The 21,526-nt window shown below is 37.1% G+C and overlaps 2 protein-coding genes across 4 annotated transcripts in view; both read left to right on the top strand.

Moving 5' to 3' along the window:
• The window catches only part of LOC129116218 (nuclear receptor coactivator 2-like), a 37,004-nt gene extending 32,246 nt beyond the window's left edge, over positions 1-4,758 (top strand). The window contains 7 exon segments of the mRNA XM_054627221.1: positions 471-548; positions 1,269-1,422; positions 1,425-1,703; positions 3,281-3,512; positions 3,610-3,766; positions 4,075-4,149; positions 4,700-4,758. Of these exon segments, the coding sequence (XP_054483196.1) occupies positions 471-548; positions 1,269-1,422; positions 1,425-1,703; positions 3,281-3,512; positions 3,610-3,766; positions 4,075-4,149; positions 4,700-4,711 (987 nt within the window). The 3' untranslated portion in view covers positions 4,712-4,758.
• Positions 4,759-13,420: 8,662 nt separating this feature from the next.
• The window catches only part of LOC129116238 (ATP-dependent 6-phosphofructokinase, platelet type-like), a 29,217-nt gene continuing 21,111 nt past the window's right edge, over positions 13,421-21,526 (top strand). For all 3 annotated transcript variants that reach the window (XM_054627247.1, XM_054627243.1, XM_054627241.1), the window contains exons 1-4: positions 13,421-13,530; positions 18,378-18,451; positions 20,348-20,425; positions 20,936-21,125. In XM_054627247.1, coding sequence (XP_054483222.1) covers positions 13,428-13,530; positions 18,378-18,451; positions 20,348-20,425; positions 20,936-21,125 — 445 coding nt within the window. In that variant the 5' untranslated portion in view covers positions 13,421-13,427. The remainder of the gene's footprint in view (positions 13,531-18,377; positions 18,452-20,347; positions 20,426-20,935; positions 21,126-21,526) is intronic.

Genomic DNA, 21,526 nt, shown 5'->3' with positions numbered 1-21,526 from the left:
ATCGTAGAAGGTTTTAACAGTGATAATCGATTAAGTTTTCTGAACGTTCTGTTGAAAAAAAAGAAAAAAACTCACTTTAAAGATATATATTGTCAAATTACATACATTTTGAAGACACTACAAGTGAAAAGGGTAAAAAAAAATAATATATATCAACATGAAACTTACATTAAGACAATTATCTTTTGTATTTCCAGTTTTCTTAGATTTTATGTTTAAATATGCAAATTAGTCATTATCTAACCCCTGAATTTAGGAGACACAAATAGACAAAGTGGTAAAATAAACTCCTAAATGTGTATTTTTGGATGTTTTCCTTCCACTAGTCTGAAAGAAGACTTGTTATTGAAGTGTCTCACTTTACTGGCATGTCAAGGTGGTGTTTTGAAACTAGATGTTTATCTCTGAGTGGTTGTTGTTGTGTAATCTTCTGTTGAGATTAATAAAGTTCTCTATTCATCCTCATGTAGAACCGACAGCCAATGGTGAACCAGATGAGTGGAGTGTCCAATATGAATCTACCTCTAAGGGCTAATGTACCAAACCAGGTCAGTCTATGTTTTATATATGTATGTATGTATGTATGTATGTATGTATGTATGTATGTATGTATGTATGTATGTATGTATGTATGTATGTATGTATGTATGTATGTATGTATGTATGTATGTATGTATGTATGTGTATATATTCATTTGAGGCAATGCATGACTGTTGTGCAGTGCCTTTCAGGAATATTTAAAATAATTTATTTCTCACTGAACATTTTAGAAAAAAGCACATAACCTCTAAAGTTTTTCACTGGGGATTCAAAAATGAATTTACATTTTTGTACAAAAAAAAGAAAAAAGAATAACACTGAAAACGTTTCACTTTTCACGTGGCACTTTGGGTTAACAACTATTTTACATTAGTTTTTATTAGTATTGAGAATGATTGTGACCCAGGTCTAATAATTGTGTTAAAGAGTATTTAATCCATTTGTTTTTTAAATCATGCAACTGGTTTGTGTGTTGGTTGGTTGGTTGTTTTTCCTTGCAGCCATAGAAAAAAAGCACTTTGTAAACTTAAAGCCTTAATTGACATGTGCAGATATGTCTTTATCATCCTAACATCTTTTTTAAGATCCACTCACTTGCAGCAGGACTCATTTACATATTCAGTGATTTAAGTTGTTTTTCGTCTTAAATACCTCCTTAGAATCTTGTTTATTGTCGCTTTCATTAAACTACCTGTCACCTCACTGTTTTTTGTTTTTCTTCCTGCAGGGAACCCTCAACGCTCAGATGCTGGCCCAGCGTCAGCGCGAGTACCTCAGCAACCACCTACGCCAACGCCAACACCTGCAGCAGCAGCAGCAGCAGCAGCACGTGCACCAGCAGCGCGCCATGATGATGCGGACTCAGGGCATCAACATGCCCCCAGCGGGGGCGCCGCCCCAACGCCGATGCCCGTGGGCGGCACCAACCCGCGGCTCCCGCAGGGCAACCCGCAGCAGTTCCCCTACCCGGCCTCCAGCTACGGTACCGGCCTGCCCTCTCCTCCTCCACCTCCTCACCCCGGCTCCTCCAGCCCCTTCTCCTCCCCTCTCTCCCCCGGCCATCACCTGGCTAGCCAGGGCATGATGGGAAATGTAGGCGGGCAGTACAGCGGGGTAATGAGCCCCCCGTCCCAGCACAGTGCCTACCAGTTCAGCAGTTCAGGTATATAATTGGAGGGCAGCACGCGCCGCCAGCGTACTCCGTGTGTGTGCGTCACGTCATACTGGCTTTCACTAGTTGTGGTGGAGGCAATCAAATATAATCATGTTTGTTCAGACTGTTTGTCCTCCGTCACGTTGATAGGATGTGGGTTGAAGGTGGCATGATGACAAATGTCTTCTTGCGCTGGATTTGTCAACAATGTTGCATAAGACTTTCTGCTTCTTTTTTAATTGCTTTTAACACTCCAATCCTTTTTCTTTTTCTTAATCCTTGAGCCTGTCACAAACCAATCAGGAGACTACATGTGGTGATTTTGTTGGGAAATAGCTCTGGTGACGACTGTTGAACCAGAAATCGTTCTTTTATTAGTTGATTTCATGTGTTTTCTGTCACGTTATGGTGAATGAACTCCTAATCTCATTTGACTAAACAAAACAAATAAACAGATTCTTCTGGAACTCTTCAGATTGCAATCTTCTGGAGTGAGGACAGAATAGGATCAGGAGGCTTTTCTACAAACAGTTAGACAGAGATGGACATTGAACTTGTTATCTCCATGCTATTGATTGGTCTGTCAATTGAAGGATCACCTCAACAAAAAAAACTGGATGTTAAAGGCAGAATGAGTAGGATTGGTCGGTGAAAACCAGCCCCAGATTACATTCTAGTTTTGGAAAGAGCTTTGGCTTTTTGCCTCGCTATATTTGCCTTGTTTCGAAGTAGTGTCTGTCATTTTTGTAGCTTCCTATTGGTCAGTGCTTACAATATGGCACCTTGTCTCTATGTTTTTATAGAGGTTAACACGCAGAAATGTCCGAACACAGCAAAATAAGAAAATCCAGACGGACGGCAGGCTCTCTCTGCAGATAACAGACCCCCCTACACACTTCTAGTGGGTCATAAGTGATGATTTAAAGGAGTTATTTCAGTATCAGTCTATACATTGTTTTTTTAAAGAAAAATCCTACTCATTGTGCCTTTAAGTAAAGATTGTTCAGAGTCTCTAAATGGGAGACTTTACATTATTTCTCATATTTCTTCTGGTTTAGATCATTCCCATTTGTCTTCTATGTGTTAAGTGTCATACGACCTCGAAATATTGACAGTTTGCTTCCTTGTTAAGGATCTTAATAATAATAAATAATAATGGATTTTATTTATATAGCACACTTTAAAATACAAAGAAATCTCAAGGTGCTGCACAGGGTAAAACAATCCCAATAATCAAATATAATAATAAAACGCTAAAAACATACAAAAAATAAAATAAGAATTTAAATAAATGAATTAATTTAATCATAATGAAATCTAAGAATATCTATTAAAACTGAACAACCACCCAAACACAAGCAATCTAAATTACCAAGACCTTAGGGGAAGGCAGAGAGGAACAGGTGAGTTTTAAGATTTGATTTAAAAGCGGTGATCTTCTCCGGGAGCTTATTCCCTTATTCTTAAAGTAGAGTAGAAGTAAAGTAACTTACTAACTGCTAGTAAAAACTAGTTTATCTGGTTTATCGTGGGTATCGTACTCGTCCATGCAGCTTATGATCCCTTTTATCTGCTCCAATCTGCAGGAATGACCCAGCAGCAGCAACACCAGGACCCCGTGTCAGGTTTTCCTTGCGGGGCTGCGACCCCTCAGAGCCCCCTGCTGTCCCCCAGAATGGGGCCGGGTCAGAGCCCCATGCTGCAGCAGAACCAGGGCCAACCCCAAACCCAGCCCCAGGGTCCGAACCACAGAGGACCACCGGCCTACCAGGCGACCCCCGGGTGGTCCCAACCCGCCAACATCTCCACCAGCAACAGGTAACAACAGTTGGACATGTCTTGGATGTTATTTTCCCGTTAGATTTGATGTTATTGTGAATATTTGACATCTTTGACTCAGTTTGCGTCCTTCCAGCGTTTACCCCCAGCAGTCCCAGTCGCAGTACTCCACACAAGCCAACGGAGGAATGTACAACAGCAACAACAACAACATGAACCTGGGAGTCATGGCCAACAACGGCGGCAACATGAACCACATGTCAGGACAGATGAGCTCCATGAACACAGAGCAGGTGAGCGTATTAGAATAAGTTATTCCGAAACTAAAATCTTTATCCTTTTTTTTTCAGTATATATGATAAAATACATTTTTCATTTGCATAAATTACCTTTTTCTTTAACATGCACGTGAATTTCACAAGTAACCTTTTCAGCAATTGTTCTTGTTTCCTGTCAATGTGTCTGACCAAACAAAAAAAGAAAAAGAAACGATATCATGTCAACATATTTCCTTCATAGTATTATATATACTCTGTATTTAGGACGAATAATACATTTTTTTGCCTCTATTTTCATAATTGTTGTCATTTTTCTGATGCAGGTGAGGGACGGCAGCCTGATCCTGGAGCAGCTGGCAGGAATGGACATGTTGAACCAAGACGGTGAACCCAATTCTGTAAGTTAAAGATTTTGCACACGTTAACTTTTAATTTGCTATTCTCTTGGCTGTTTTAAAGACTGTTTCTAATTAAATGTGAATGTCCTTTTTTGGTGTGATCCAATTTGCCTTTTTGCTGAAATATGCTACATGAAAAAAGTAACCTTGCTTATATTATAAATATTAAGTATATTACTATTATTATCACATAAACAAAGTGTTTATTACAATAGTGTTTAATACCACTGACACTGACTACATGCTACAACTTGGCCACAAACTAGTACTCCAAGATCCAGGGACTACAGGCGGAAAATAGCGATTTGCTAAAGCCCTGTACATTACATCCCTACTATTTTATATAAAGTTAATGTTCATCAGAATAGAAAAGCCCGAAACATTGCAGCCCAGTGAGCTTTCATCAAAAAGTTAATGACATTATTCAAATTGTTCTGCCTCCAAAGTTCCTGTTCATCTACAGGATGCATCTGTGTGTTTTAATTCTTTTGAGACTATTTGTTAATTGTATATTTCCCTTTATGAAAATAAGATTTTCTGTTCTCTATAGAATTTCTGCTGACCCCGGCTGTGGTTGAAACAAGGTGACACATGCAAAAAAAAAAAAAAAAAAAAAAAAGACACTGACGCCTACTCAGCTCAGCTCCCGGAGGAGCATCAAGGAGTTGAGGACACGTGATGGTAACACTGCTCCCTCTGCCGACTCTGAGGCACTACAGGGAGAGGACATCCATATATACTGTATATGAAGGGTACTTTTCTTTGTGCGCATTTGTGTGTGAAGCTGAAACAGTTTGACACTGAAGTGAATGGTTGACGAGCTTAAATGAAACCCCTAGATTTTTATCTTTTATGGTTCTATTTCAGAGCCTGACTGGAAACGTCAAATGAGAAGGTTTATGAAAAATATTTTACAGGTATTTATAGTTTTGAAGAAGTTTTAGAGATTCTTTGTATGACACACACAAAAAAAAAAATCAAGGATTTAAGAGAATCTCTCAAAATGGTACATTTTTGATGTCGATTTATAAAATTAATATATTTCAACTGCTGTAGTTACAGGGGAGCTGTATCCCTATTTAATGACTTTTTAAATGAAGGTGAATGTGTATAGATTGTGTACATACTTAGATTTTAAATAACCCTTTTTCCTCCTATGTGGTATTGCAAAACAGCAGTTTGGAGTTTTAGTCCAACAGACAGGGAGCAGAAATATGTCAATGGTTAAATGGAACCTCAGTGGGCGGAGCTAAATAACCACAAGACAACAAGAGTGGAAGTCATTTACTTTGGTGTACGTAAAACGTGTCTGGATAGTTGCTTTAGATTTGCAAAAAAACGTGCGAAAACATCTGAGATCAATGCTAACCCCTCCATCTCGCCAGATCTTTGCAAATAAAGGTTTACCATCTAGACATAACCTTACTCAAATGGCAAAGAAGGTACTCTTGTCAAAATGTAAAATACATTTTTGAACACCATGTACTTATTTTTCCTTCGTTACACCTTGGCTACTTAGCAAGCTATAGCTAACTGTCTTTCCTAGCAAGCTAGCGTTGGCTCTTTTGAATTTGAAAGTTAATTTAGCTAGCTGCAAAAGATGCAAAACGCTAAAATTAATAATATTTCTTTTCCTAGCACTAAGCTCTTGCTCTTGAGCCATTCTAACAGCGATATTGTGCAGGTATATGTCGGCCGGTCCGCCATTTTGGTCATAGGTATTCATAAATCCCTCTAAATGAAATGTAAAATCTGGTGAAAGAAGTACTCGGATATTTTACTTGGGTAAAAGCAGCAATAGTAGCACAATGCAGAAATACTGTCACAAGAAAAAGTACAAAAAGTACAAAAGTGTTAGCATCAAAATATACTCAAAGTAGCAAAACCACAAGTAAAAGTACTCAAAATAATATATATTATTTTACTGAATTATAATTATTGATGTGTTCATCAATTCTATGTGCTGCTGTTAAAGATGGAGCAAAGTTTTAATCCATAATAATAAATAAGAATTATTTTTGTTGATTTACTTTTTCTATAAAAAATCTGCAATCTAACAATTGTTGTCAAATAAATATAGTAGTGAAGTCAAAAGTACAAAGCTGGCCTCTGACATGTAGTGGATTATAAGTTTAAAGTTGCATAAAATAGAATGTAAAATTGTACTTAAGTACAATACTTGAGTACATGTATGTAATAGTACATGTACTGTTATTGTTAAATATGGTAGAATGTCAGTCCCTTCTTACTTAATCAGAAGTAGTTTGTTTTCTCCGCCCGCTCAGATTTTAACCAATGAAAACATTTCTGCCTCCAAAGCAGCTTTGCCTCTAAAATAAATCTGTGTACAACTTTAAAAAAAAAAAACCTCCATGCTACTGTGATTCATTTTAACATCACACAAGGTACTGGTCTGCAGGAGTTCACAGGTGTTCTGCTGAAGGACACTTTAAAATGTGTGTTGTTTGTTATGTCTACAATACTGGTACAAATACAAACCGGTCTCAGAAGGATGTACGGTTCTGACCTGCTCCCTATGAACAGATTATTAAACCTTTATCACAAAGAAGATCAGGTGACCCAGAACATTTACCATCCAAAGTAAAATGAGCTTTTACAGACTGGACATCGAGTATTTTGGGGAATAGCTTCATCGAATCCATTTGAAAGGTGCTCTGTCTATTTAGATGCTTGTAAGTCAGAACAAAACAAGAACAAAACTCTAATTGGGAGTCTGGATTTCGTGAATCCCTCTTTTTTTCTACTGTAGATGGTCCATAAATCTGTTAAAGGTGCAATATGTGTGATTGGGAGCATTTCTATTGCCTCTCGATGGCTCTCAACAAAGCAAAGAGAATCTCTGGTTATAACACACACAGAGGTGGAGCAGCTTCACTTTCTGCTCAGGTAGACATTACTCCACTACATCTTTTATATTAATTATAGTGTGATGATATATTAATGCTCTGAATCCCGTATATTGCACCTTTAAATCACATACTGTAACAGTGAGAGCTCTTTTCTTTCCTGAAGAACGTGAAAATGCTAACTGACTGCAAAATGAAACACTGAAAAAACAAAATTATGTTTTAGTTTTTTTTAGAAAATGTTGTGTTGATCCTATTTTTGCTCAGTAAATCATAAAACCTCTAAGAGAAAATATAAGCCACAGAAATTGTCATGAATGAAAACCTCTCTGCAAAGGATTCAAGAGCGTAAACTCATGTACAGTAACTCTTAATGTTCAGATGAAAGTGAATTATTCTCTCTTGATTGTGAAGATTTTTCTGGTTTCATAGATGAATATTTTATCAATTTCAAAATACTGTAATTCATGTAAGTACCTTAAGATGCTAAAGATGAAGCATAATGCCTTAGATCTGTGATTCTCCGTCTGGTGTTTAACTGTACTACACGTGTCACATACTGCTGAGTGAGTCTTCTAACACTTCATACTGTCGCCGTAACAACCAGAAAAAACTTTTTTCTTTAAAAATATTTTCTCTCCAAGAAATGACACGGGTCGAGCTGTTTAAAGTAAAAATACAAATCTGTATTTTTCCACCCTGTAAGTGCAGAATGCATCTGGGAGATTCTCGCTGACTTACAGTGTTTTTTTAAAGGGGCATTAAGTAATCTTTGACCTTTGCTGATCTATGTCGGTGACCAAATGGGACTGAAGCAACATCTTTTAGAAGACTTTGAGCTGCAGTTTCCTGTCAATAACCTTAATAATGTAGTCAAAATGTCAAGAAGTGATCAAACCCTAATGCCAGACTTTACTACTGCTACAAATAAGAAACTGTTAATAAGTTAATAAGGGGGAAAATTTGAAAATACCAAATCAATGCAGAAAAGTGAAACAATCTGGATATCATTTTGAATATTTTAGTTCGAAATACCACAAGAGAAGCTATTAAGTTATCAAATGTTAGATAATGCAGTCGTAGAAAGACTTTGCCCAAATAAAATGGTATAAAATTGTCTATATTTCAAACAAAAACATGTCTTAAACAAACAGCAACCTCTGCTGCTGGGAAACAAAAGTTAACGGGAAAAGCAAAAACAAAACTGCAATTCCTCAAACGGCCACTTGAGGCTCCAAAAGCGAGTCGATCCCCATAGACGTCCATGTTAAAATTCACAACTTCACAGCAGGAATAAACTTGACAGCCTGGTCAGTCTCTTTAGCTAACATTCTTTTTCATGACAACTGTACAATTAATTTTTATGTAACTCGTCTAATTAAAATACATTAAAAACACTGGCTCTTCAGCAACCTTTGGGTGGCCTCAGCGATCTATTGTACTAAATAGAAGCAATGTAAACGCTATGCTGGCATAAACGTTCCTCCTCAACAACTGGAATAGGCTGTTCACATTTTACTCATTTCTTTTTTTTTTCTTCCATTTAAAGCCAACACATGTAGATTTTTTTTTTTTTTTATGTGTTATTAGCATCTTTAAATTGTTCTTATGGCATGAGTTCTTGTTTTGTAGAAACAAATCTAACAATTCTTGAGAAAGGATTGTTAGATTTTAAGAAGGTTTAGATTTAATAATGACACAGTTCTCAGATCATTTATTAAAACTACTAAGACACAGAGACACAAGATTATTTTGCTTTGTGTAATGAAGTATATAATTATTGTTTCTTTTAGAACATTTTGTTAATGTAACTCTTTCATTTCAGATTTCAGATTAGCCGTCAGTCTACATCCTGAAAGAGAAAGTGTTTCATAGTTTATTTAATCAGAGCAATATGTCAAAGATCACTGATGTTCATATTCCATATCTCAGCGGTGACAGTCCAGTACACACAGTTTATTCAGAGTGTGAGTGTTTTTATTATGCAAAAGTCCAGACGTTCACACCACTTTATGCAAGCTGTCGACTCTAACTGTTGCTTTTTGCCAATGCTGCTCGTTAATTTATGATTCATGCCACTGTAAATAAATTATTTTTATTGAGCGGGACCGCCTCCGTCTTTTTATTTCTCCTCTCGTTCTGGTGTTGCAGACCTGACACTGACACATGAATGAAAATAACCTTATCAACACACACAAAGTTATTGTTTTTTATTACTGTAATCTGATAAAATGCATTAATTTAATTAATTGTTTGTGCAATTAACTCTTTGCACCAACAGGGGGCGACATTCTCCAGCGATTTGAGATGAACATGGTCACTGCAGCATTCATTATCAATACATTTTTCTCAGAAATTCCCATCACTTCCCTCTAGATTGTTTCTGTCATATTAATGTAGTGTTGCATTATTAATCCATTTCAGTAAAAACAAATCTAAATATACTTTACAGATGAGTTACAGAAACAAATGGGTTATAAAATATTCTAGTCTCTTTGGGTTATTCAAGTTAGGATGTATTTATATTATTGATGAGCTTTTTCTCTGTGTGACTTTTAGGGCCTGGCTATAAATATGTGAAGTATATTTATAAAAAGAAATCACATTTGCAACGTCTAGTCTGGCTCTGAGTTGTTCAACATTTTAAATATTAATGCATTACAAAGAAAACAGACGAAAAAGGCCCCGTCATATTTCTTACATAGGAGCAAGACACAGACTTTGTGATGCTTTTGTCTCTTTTTTTTGTTGGTTTGTGTCTCTTTGTGGATGTTCTGGGTCTTTTGGGGGTGTTTGTGTATCCTTTTATGGTCATCCAGTGCTCCTCCAGTCTGCATGCTAATGTTGATTAACCTTCTTATTTATCACCAGGCCTTGGCATGTTGGCCAGTAAGGGATTGAATTGAATGAAAGTGTCCTCAGGGTAAGACATTAGAATTAGGCAAGACCCCAAATTGCTCCTGAAGTCTGTGTGTGCATGTGAATTTGTTTAGATTTCCGATCCTCTGCCGTCGCTGCATAAATATTTGTGAATGTTGTAATGTGCTTTAAACACTAGAAAGGAGCTCTACAAATGCAAGTTACTTGTGTTTTTGTGGTCATTTTCTATCTTTGTAGTTATTTTGCATTGTTTAATGTTTCTTCCTGGTCATTTTGAATCTCTTCTTGGTTGGTACGTGTCTCTTTGAAAGACATTTAGTAGATGAGAGCCAGTCTGGCTCTTGACCCTTTGGACCCTTTGGACCCTTTGGGCCGTACCTGGTAGGTCCGTTAAGTCATGTCCTGATTCCCGACCCTTTAACTCTTAAACGGCACCTTTCCTGGCTTGTTGAACTTTGAGGCCTGTGTTGCAGACTGAGGATATGCAGTTTGAATGATGTTTTGGATTTACCAAGCAGGGAGGTTGTAATAAAAATATGGCACTGAGATGCATTCTGGGAAGTATAGGCTTCAGCATATAGGACCTTGAACCTGTATTAAGCAGTAATAAAAGCCAGGATATCTCTGCCTCTGCTGCATCGAGTTTTACCAGCTTTTTGAAAATTCTTTATGGATAAAATACTGAATCTCTGCACCTTAAATGTTCTGCTTAAATTTAACTTTCACTAGCTCCAATGTCACAGTGACTCTGCTTGTTTCAGTGCTTTATTGAAGCTATATCACACTCATTCACATCTTATATGCCATAGTTGTACCATTTAATTGGAAAAATGTTTCTTTTCTTCATAATTCTATACATATCAGACACATTGTTTGGTCATGGAAGTGTTTTAATAATGTGCTCAGATTCACGTGGCGTTCAAGAAGTTCCTTATTTCAAATGTTGAGAAAGCATTTTGGAGAAGTGAGGAGCTGCCAGATGTCTTTAGTCAGGAAGACTTACCACATATAAAACAAGTTAACACGTTTGAGCTAGTCACACCCACACCCACACACACACACACACACACCCACCCACACACACACACACACACACACACACACACACACACACACACACACACACACACACACACACACACACACACACACACACACGTACTACACATGCAGAAATAAACTTGACACTGGTCCAGTACCTGATGTCCTCTGCGTGGCCTCTCCAATCACACAGCAGCTCCATATAAAAAAACCTGTTCCAACTTACTCTCAAATAAATGAATGTACTATTATGAAATATAACAAACTGTTGACTTGCGACAGGCGTGAGATGCCAAACTGTGATTGGGAAAGATACATTATAGTCATTCAGATAAAGCTTGCAAACTATTGCTCAATTCAATTCAATTCAGTTTATTTTGTATAGCCCAGAATCACAAATTACAAATTTGCCTCAGAGGGCTTTACAATCTGTACACATGCGACATCCTCTGTCCTTCCCTCACATCCTCTGTCCTTCCCTCACATCGGCACAGGAAAAAAACTCCCCTAAAAACCCCTTTAACAGGGAGAACAAAGGAAGAAACCTCTGGGAGAACGACAGAGGAGGGATCCTTCTCCAGGATGGACAGAATGCAATAGATGTCATGTGACCAGAATGAACAGCATAACAGAGATACAACACATTCAATGTACTTCATGAAGGTCAAGGTCATAAACTTCATGAAAGGTCAATAATTCTGTCTAACTTGTGGCTTGTAGAGTTGAAACAATCAAATATCATACATACAAATATCATACATTTATAATATGATATAGAAGATATGCTAAATAAACACTGAGTACAACAGAGGTGCCCAAATATTTAAGGAGTATCTAAGATTGTTGTATTTGTATTCAATTCTTTGTTGCTGCATTTGCATAATTTATCTAATAATCTTATTTACTTGTGTTGCATCATGTCTTTATTTGAAATGCTTGTAAAACAATCTATTTTGAGTGTTTGTATTACAGAGAAACTTGTGGATTGTTACTGGAAGTGTTTTATTTCCTGACTGAATGACTGGGTTGCTATTGGTTAGAATATTTCCCACTGATCATGATCTGGACACTGATTGGATGATTCATCTGTCAGTCATCTGGCTCTGTAACAAACGCCCAGCTCCAAAGAAGGCAAGAACAAGTGAAGACCTCTCACTCTGGTTATATTTCCAAACTGAAAAACTGGAAAAATGAGCAGAAAAAAGAACATTATAGTCTACTGATGAACAAAAATACACAAATCCTGTTTACTCTATTTTTATAATGCATGAATATGTGAGGAAAATATTCAAATAGTGACATTTGTAGTTCAATTGAGCTAGTCATAGTCACTTTGTCAGTTGGGGATCCAAATTGAACTTTTTAAAAAAGGGTAAGCTGACGTGACTTTGTGCTCCAGAAACCTGATAACTCTGTGGGTAACAACAATACAATTATGTTTTAATAACATACAGTACCAGTCAAAGGTTTGGACACACCTTCTCATTCAACTACTTTGAAGAATCTAAAATATAAAACATATTCTGGTTTGTTGAGCATTTGTTTGTTTACCACATAATTCCATATGTGTTCCTTCATAGTTTGGATTTCTTCAATATTAATCTACAATGTAGAAAAAAATAAAATAAAGAAAAACCATTGAATGAGAAGGTGTGTCCAGACTTTTGACTGGTACTGTATATACATACATACTCACTCACACATATATACATATATATATGTACATATAACACATAAATAAATATTTATATATGTACATATATACATATATATATATATATATATATATACAGTACCAGTAAATTTGTATATATATATATATATATATATATATGGAAACACCAAATGAAGAAGAATTTATATATATATATATATATATATATATATATATAATACATACATAAGATATATATATATATATATACATATATATACATATATATATATGTGTATATATATATACATATATATATATATGCATATATATATATATATATATATATATATATATATATATATATATATATATATATTCTTCTTCTATATGTTTCCATATATATATATATATATATATATATATATATATACATATATATATATATATATATATATATATATATATATATATATATATATATATATATATATATATATATATATATATATAAAACGGTTGTCCTAGTAAAGCAAGGAGTGAGTAATCCTACTGAATGTAGGATCTTTGGTGAGGGGTGTGTGTGTGTGTGTGTGTGTGTGTGTGTGTGTGTGTGTGTGTGTGTGTGTGTGTGTGTGTGTGTGTGTGTGGGGGGCGGTGTCCACTGCAGTCATCCTCCAGCAGACTCTCATCCTCTCTCAGTCTCTTCAGTGGTTCTTGTTCTCCAGCAGGAACCAGCTGTTGTTTCTTTAGATACATTGTATCCTGTGTGTGTGTGTGTGTGTGTGTGTTCTGTGTGTGTGTGTCAGTGTGTGTGTGTGTGTGTGTGTGTAAACATGACTGCGGCTCCTAAGCGGCAGGACACCCGCAAGTTCTTTGAGAACCTGTCCGGAGAAGGGAAGTCCATCGCGGTGCTGACCAGCGGAGGAGATGCTCAAGGTAACAATGTATCTGACCTCCATCAGTGGAACACACTGCTGCTTTACAGGGTTTAATGCAGCTTTGCAGAAATAGTCACATACTGGATGTGCAGCCTCAAAGGATGTCTCTTTTATTGTATTTATGTTTAATACATGCATGCTATAATATTAATCACATAGAAATATAAGAAGTAATATTTTAATGCATAATACATAGTGTGCTTTTGATTAATTTGCACAAATGTCAACAAGTGCTGCACACACACACACACACACACACACACACACACACACACACACATCTCTTTACATAAGCTTATCATGCATCCTGCACCAGTGCATGTATATAGACTGTGTGTGTGCACAGTGTGCACAGTGTGCATGTGTGTGTGTGTGTGTGTGTGTGTGTGTGTGTGTGTGTGTGTGTGTGTGTGTGTGTGTGTGCATGTGCCATTGCACCAGAATGATTCATATTGTTTCTGTGGTATTTCCAGGAAAGAGCTCAGTTAGTATGTAATGACCTAGTTATAGAGCCACATAATAGAATTGTATATTTATTTTATGTCTTTTAATGTTTTCTGTTGAATACTATATATATATATATTGGGGTTAACTAATAGTTTTGAAAAGTTATAAAGAGATTTAAAGAGAATAATGTGTCTTGCATCACTGAGGACCAGAGTCAAGCTCCACAGAGTGAAAGGAGCTCAATTGAACCTTTCACAATAAACCTCATATGTTCCAGTTTGTGCAGCGGTGCTTTTATTTTGAAGGCGGCGTGTATTGACCTCCTGTCTGTTTTGACGGTAGCTTTACTCATCCTGTGACGTAGGATGGTACCGTGTACGTGAGGAGCATCGTGTACACAGTGGCTTTGTGGTGAACAGAGAGGGGGTGGGGGGAATTCCATTAATGCACATTAAATCACACTTTGAGAGGTTTTCATGATGTAAATTGTCATCATTATATTATAATAATAATTAACATTCATGGGTATATTTCTATCTATACTCATCTAATAACACATTATGGTGTTTTTGTGTCACTCATGCATCCTTTTAGTGCTCTTATAAGGATCCTGACACATCATCAGAGCAAAACAAACCATAATATCCTTATATGGTTTATCTATATTGTGCTCAGCCGTCTACAGCCTGCACACACACAGAGCTTATATCAGTTATATAACCCTGCAGCACACAGCAGCACATAGCAGCACATGAGATTTAATAGGACGTGATGATGCTCGGAGTCAGGCATGCGTTACCTGTGGCCTCATTTTCTTCCGTTCATAACTACTGGCTGCTGGTTTGGAGTCAGGACTCCTAAAAAGATTCAACTGAAGAAAGTGGTTTTTAATCATAATTATAATTTGACTGTGTAGATGTCAGCCACTGGGTCTTTTCTGGAGCTAAATCCAATGAAACAAGCTGACAAATCAAAGAGCTTTAGTCATCTTCTCTTCAAGAAGTGCTACCCTGAGCCTTCCACTTAGCACTTATTGTATTCATATTAGTTTATTGCACTTATTGTATTCATATTAGTTTATTGCACTTATTGTATTCATATTAGTTTATTGCATTTATTGTATTCATATTAGTTTGTTGCACTTATTGTATTCATATTAGTTTGTTGCACTTATTGTATTCATATTAGTTTATTGCACTTATTGTATTCATATTAGTTTATTGCACTTATTGTATTCATATTAGTTTGTTGCACTTATTGTATTCATATTAGTTTGTTGCACTTATTGTATTCGTATTAGTTTGTTTCTATACTTTTGCTCTGGTTTATGCTTTTAGATGCTTGTTTAAGAAAGGAGATGCACTTATGACTTCTGGTGACTAGTAGTTCTCTTGAATATCTATGTTGAATACACTTCCTGTAAGTCTCTTTGGATAAAAGCGTCTGCTAAATGACTGTAATGTAATGTAATGTAATGTAATGTAATCTTCATGTAGTCTTGAGAAGATGTCACTTCAAAAGCTTACAACTTAAAACAAAACCACGCAGCTATAACGTTATATATAGCTGTCAGTTACAACATACACGATTAGTCCTCATGCGTCATAAGTACTTATTCTGAGCATTTCTATGTAAATTAAGTTTCTTATGCTTGCATATATCTGATTAAGAACAATCACTGGTTTTATTCGCATGAAATACATTGTAGTAATATGCAAAATAAACATATATAACAGAATAGGTTTACTGTAAATTATGGTTTTTCATGAGTTAGAGTAGAATACAGTAAATTAAATAATATGCAAACTAAATAAGAAGAGCAAAATAACGTGATTTTCTATGCCGTAGGAGCAACGGTCTTAACCTTTCTGCACGATTACATATGATTACCATGGCAACTCTTCATAGCACTCCGGGGAGAACACACATGCACACACACGCATGCACATGCACACTAACACACACACACACACACACACACACACACACACACAAGACACACACATTACACAACACACACAAGAGCAAGATGACACACACACACACACACACACACACACACATATTTTTAATCATTGCTTTGAATCTTTATGTCCCTGTAACAGATAGGTGTTGTGAAATATTTCATCAACACAGCCTGAACTGAGTATTTGCACACACACACACACACACACTATGAGAAGAATTAGCAAAATTAGATGCCTTTGTGTAGTTCATCAGAATTATACGTCATCCAGTCAAATCACATAAATCATTTGTTGTTTTCCTTTTTGTTAAACTCATTAAACATATTGTCCACATGTTTGCATTGATCCCCCTCAACCAATCAGCTCTGCCCTGGTCTCTTAGCAACGCCAGCTCACCTGATCAGCACAGCTAGCATACTGTGTTTCTTCATGTGACCTTATTTATTAAACTCTTTGAGGTAACAGAGAGCAGGATAAATACAAAAACACGTTTCATATTCAAATACACTCTTCTGTCTGTTGACAAATGAGAAATTACAGATTTTTTTGTGGTGAAAATCTTGTTACTCCACTTGGTTTTAGTTTAATGATTATGATCAGAGGATCTAGTCTGCCATTTCCATCATTTATTAACAATTTAAGTCAATTTTTCTCACAAAATTGCCAAACATTCCCATGTTTCAGTTTCTCACTTCTGCAGATTTGCTGCATGTTTTTGTGTTATGTGACAGTAAATTAGCAGATTATTGATTACGCCCCCCTGGGTGTAATGAAACCCTTTCACACCCCTCAACCCAACGCTGTTTTTGCAAATAGAGTGTTTTGAGATAATAGCTTTGTATGCAGCAAACATGGCTGACTGTCCACCGTTGTGCCTATCAGCTGGTAAACAACCAGTAGAAATACATTGTAAAGTCATCTACAAGCCAGGTCCAACTGTTCAGCCAGACGGTCCTGTGTTTTTCATTTTTGTTGTTGCCAGATTCCCTTTGTGGTCACCCTGTGCAAACCTCAGCAAAATGAAAAATAAAATAGGGCTACAGTTGTTTCACGCAGTAGTCCAAGAAGTAGTCACATCCCGTGCACGTTCTGCAGACGAGGGTCCGTTAATGGGACGGGTTGATTGAAGCATGCGTGGAGAGCAGAGGGGCAGCCTGTCTCTGCTGGGTTCACTCATACTGACACAGAGAGAATGTGCTGAGGAAGATGTAGTCGTTTTTTAGACATTTAAATCCCTTATTATACCTTTATCAATGAATGCATTATTTGGAAAAGATGACTTGTGTATGAACAGATGAACAGAAATGAATAATCAGTTGCAGCTGTGGCCTTATTCTCATTTGTAGCTTCCTATTCCATTTTCTCTCATTAGGTTGTACGTCTTTAACCCGCTCTCAGCTCTCATTCTGCATCTGTCTGTTGCAACAAGAGGCAACCTCTCTCAGACAGTTGTTTACGTCAAAGACTTTTACCTGATCGATCAATGCTGTCAGGGTGTTGGCCTCTGTCTGCTTTAGTAAAACTGTCCAGTCACTGTGCTGATCACAGCCTCCGTCTTGGATTTATTTATGTCCTGTTTATAATTTCGCTAAGTGCTCCGACAGACAAAAAATCCTCAGAGGCAAACTTCCCGTCTCCTCTCTCTCTCTCCTTCTCCCTCTGTCTCTCTCTCTGTCTCTCTCCTTCTCCCTCTGTCTCTCTCTCTCTGTCTGTCTCACTCTCTGTCTCACTCTCTCTGTCTTTGTCTCTTTATCTCTCTGTCTTTGTCTCTTTATCTCTCTGTCTTCTGTCTTTGTCTCTCTGTCTTTGTCTCTTTGTCTCTCTCTGTCTCTCTCTGTCTGTCTCTCTGTCTCTCTCTGTCTCTTCTCTGTCTCTGTCTCTCTCTCTGTCTCTCTCTCTGTCTCTCTCTCTCTGTCTTTCTCTTGTCTTTCTCTCTCTCTCTGTCTCTCTTCTCTGTCTCTATCTCTCTGTCTCTCTCTCTGTCTCTCTCTCTCTCTCTCTCTCTGTCTCTCTCTCTGACTCTCTCTCTCTCTCTTATGTTTTATTCTTTTCCAGTGTATATCAAATATTCCTCAACTGCATTTTATTTTGTATATTTTTAAAACATTCAAAATATCCATTATAGGTTCACTTGATAATTGGTTGCACACACATACAGTATAAGTTATTTGTTTTCTTGTGAAAAAAGGTTTTCTCACTGTCTTTTGAGGGGAAACTACAATAAGACGCATCCATCCTAGTTTCAGACGTTCATTTCTCCAACATGTTCACTGCACTGTAGGTTACTGCACTGCTGGGAGGTACACGTGCACCAAAACCCAGAGTTTAAGAGTTTAATTTATCCATGTCGAACAAATCATGTCAGTCTCAAAAGTGCATGTTGAGAAAGCGTTCCCGTGACAACCACTAACTCTTCTCTGTCCGTTGACAGGCATGAATGCGGCGGTCCGGGCCGTCGTCCGGATGGGCATCTACGTGGAAGCCAAGGTCTACTTCATCCACGAGGTGAGACGTGAGATATGACCCATGGCTCCAGACGTGGCCTCCGGGGAGTCTGCAGTGTCTGACGCATACGACAGCGAGATAAATTAGTGCTGACGAGTCCTCATCATCGGGCTGTGATTGTCCTTGAGAGAGCCAGCAGCACCCAAAGACCTGATAGTACCCGGCATTTAGTAACAGAGTGGAGAGTTATAAGGATTTTACCATCACAAGTTAAAAACATGTTGAGACAAAATATGTTTTAATACAAAAAACTCAGCATTAATTAAAAGTAAAATAGAAATTAAACAAACATTACTATTTATTTTGTGATTATTGTTTCACTTGTAAGTATAGTTGATTTTTTTATTTTAGGAGGTGATTTTTCTAAGAAGGTTATGAATTTATTAATATATATATATATTTTTAAATAATTGCTTTTCTCAATAGTAATAGAAAAGGAGTATTCTTTCAACTAATAAAGGGTTGCATATTTGTTACTAGGGGTGTGAATTCAACCATCACAAAAGAAAATATTGAATGCTAGGTTTACCAAGAGGATGGCAAACAAAGTCAGTGTGCTGTCATCATAAAATAAAATAAAAAATCTAATATTAAACTAAATATTAAACAACTTTCTTCACAAAACGTTTCAGTGAAAATAATTATTGGTTCTCCAACACCAGTCAAAACAGTTAACCACCAAAGACTAGCTACCAAAATGAATGTTGTAGGAATTTTAATTCAAGTTGACTCATCAGATGTGTGAAGATTAGCGGGTCGGTCTGGAGATCAGTAACTGTATCTGAAAATGTTCTGTCCTCAAAGCATTTTATAGTATCTGTTATCTGTTGTCATTTATTGTCATGTAAAGGGTGCTTTGATGTGCAAACGTATTATTATTTCACTTGCAGAAAGAGGAATCAGTAGTTGATATCGCCGTCCTACATCCATTCATGGGGCTTTGAGTTGTTAGACTTATTTATGATTCAATATCAGAAAAGAAAAGCAACATTAAATCCCCTTTTTTTTTTATATCTTGTTCGTTATTGAATGTCTGAGATTATATGTGCAGTTTTGAATGTGCATGACGCCACCGATGGCAGATAGAGATGATCTGCTCTCAGTGTGCATATAATTGGATTACCAGAGGCACACTTCATCCTTCACTGGCTCACTCCCATCAGCCTCGAATGGCCTCTCGGCTGTGAGTAATGAGAGCTGAGTGCCATGATGCTTTTCGTTTTTGTGCTGGAACCCTTTTACAGATTTCTCATTTAGTTAATCAGCAGAACATTAACAGAGAGGGGTTTAGATAACTGATCAATCAGGTCAAGTCATTTATCAAGCAAAGATGCCAAACATACTCTGTTTCCAGCTCCTTACATGTGAGGATTTGTATTTTCTAATTTACCAGTTTTGGCCCATCGTTCTGATAAAAAAAGAAATTTGAAGATATAATTTTTGTCTCTGGGAATTTATGACCTTGTAGGATTTTTTAAAACTTTTTAATTTTTTTTTTATACTTTTTCGGTCAATATTTGTCTTTAAAAACATCACGATAAAAATAAAACTCTTTATTTATACAGAACATTTCATACAGACTATGAACGTTTAAAGTGGTGTACATTTAAAAATAAATGAAAACAGAAAACCTTCCATTTACAGAAAGCATGCATTTTAAGTGTAAAAACATTCAACAGATGAATAAAAACAATTTAAATTTAAAATAACAAAAAAAATAAAAGAAATAAACATGTATTGACAATAATAACTTTAAATTAAAAATGATAGTCAGTTGCATCCTTATATATATTAGGGCTCAGGATGAGAATAAAGTGACCCATAGTCACAATTACTGTTATCGTGTGTGTCCTAAATGATGAAGTGGACGTTCATCACGCTCCTCTCTCCTCTCAGGGTTACCAGGGGATGGTGGACGGAGGAGACAACATCAAAGAGGCGACGTGGGAAAGCGTCTCCAGCATGCTGCAAGTGGTGAGTCGAGCTTTTTCTGCTGCTGTTTCCGGTCACACACTCTCTCGATACAGTCGGAATCCGCTATCGTTAAAAGACTCGATCCTGTGTTAATGACGTAATTATCTTTATCACCATGAAGTGCTGTTTGTAAACGCTTTCTGACAGAGGAGCAGCAGTGTTTGTGCTTGGGCCAACACGTTTGAATATCTGCTGTGTTGGTGGATCTCTGTGATGATCATTGGACTCGACTCAGCAACAAGGCTTTTAGCTTTGAGCCAAATGAGTCTGTGATTCAATTTGACCTTTTCACTGTTTGTCCACGTCGGACTTTCATTGTTTCAAAGTGGATTATATTCAGTGCAACGGTGAAAAGAGATTCATCTGGTAGAAAAGCAATATTATAAACAGGATAGATAGATAATCAGACGGCGGGGTAAAAAAAATAAATAGATTATCTGATTATTTTAAAGCATTATTCATTCGAACTCAGTGATGTGATCTCAGATTGTGATTTGCGTTTCCCTTCAGGGTGGTACAGTCATCGGCAGCGCCCGCTGTAAGGAGTTTCGTTCCCGCGAGGGCCGCTTGAAAGCAGCGCACAACCTCGTGCAGCACAGCATCACCAACCTGTGCGTGATCGGAGGAGACGGCAGCCTGACCGGCGCCAACCTGTTCAGGGAGGAGTGGAGCGGTCTGCTGGACGAGCTGCTCCAACAAGGTGGTTGATCACTGCAGGGCTGTCAGACACCTTTTGTTGTCTGCGTTTCCATAAAGGCTCTAAAGATCTGATAAGTTCAATTCAGTGTGTTCGCCTGTTTCATCTAAAAAAACCACATTGAACTTTATACAAAGCCAGGTTTGGTTTCACTTCGAGGACGTTTACTGGTGCATATATTTCCTGATGCACGCTGGATGTAATGAATGAAATGCAGAGGAGGAAAATTGAACTCAAAGCGTCTGTCTCCACAGTAAAACATCTGCTGATTCTTTGATGGTTATTTATTTTTGATTAAGAAAGTCACCGCTGTGAAACAATCAGAAAATAACTTTCCTTTTGCTCTCTCTTTGTTTTTTAAACGAGACAGCAAAGCCAAACTTTACTTTTCATTTCATCAAACA

Source organism: Anoplopoma fimbria, chromosome 3, assembly GCF_027596085.1.
Source record: "Anoplopoma fimbria isolate UVic2021 breed Golden Eagle Sablefish chromosome 3, Afim_UVic_2022, whole genome shotgun sequence".
NCBI classification, from domain to species: domain Eukaryota; kingdom Metazoa; phylum Chordata; class Actinopteri; order Perciformes; family Anoplopomatidae; genus Anoplopoma; species Anoplopoma fimbria.
This window is presented reverse-complemented; position numbering and strand designations above follow the sequence as displayed.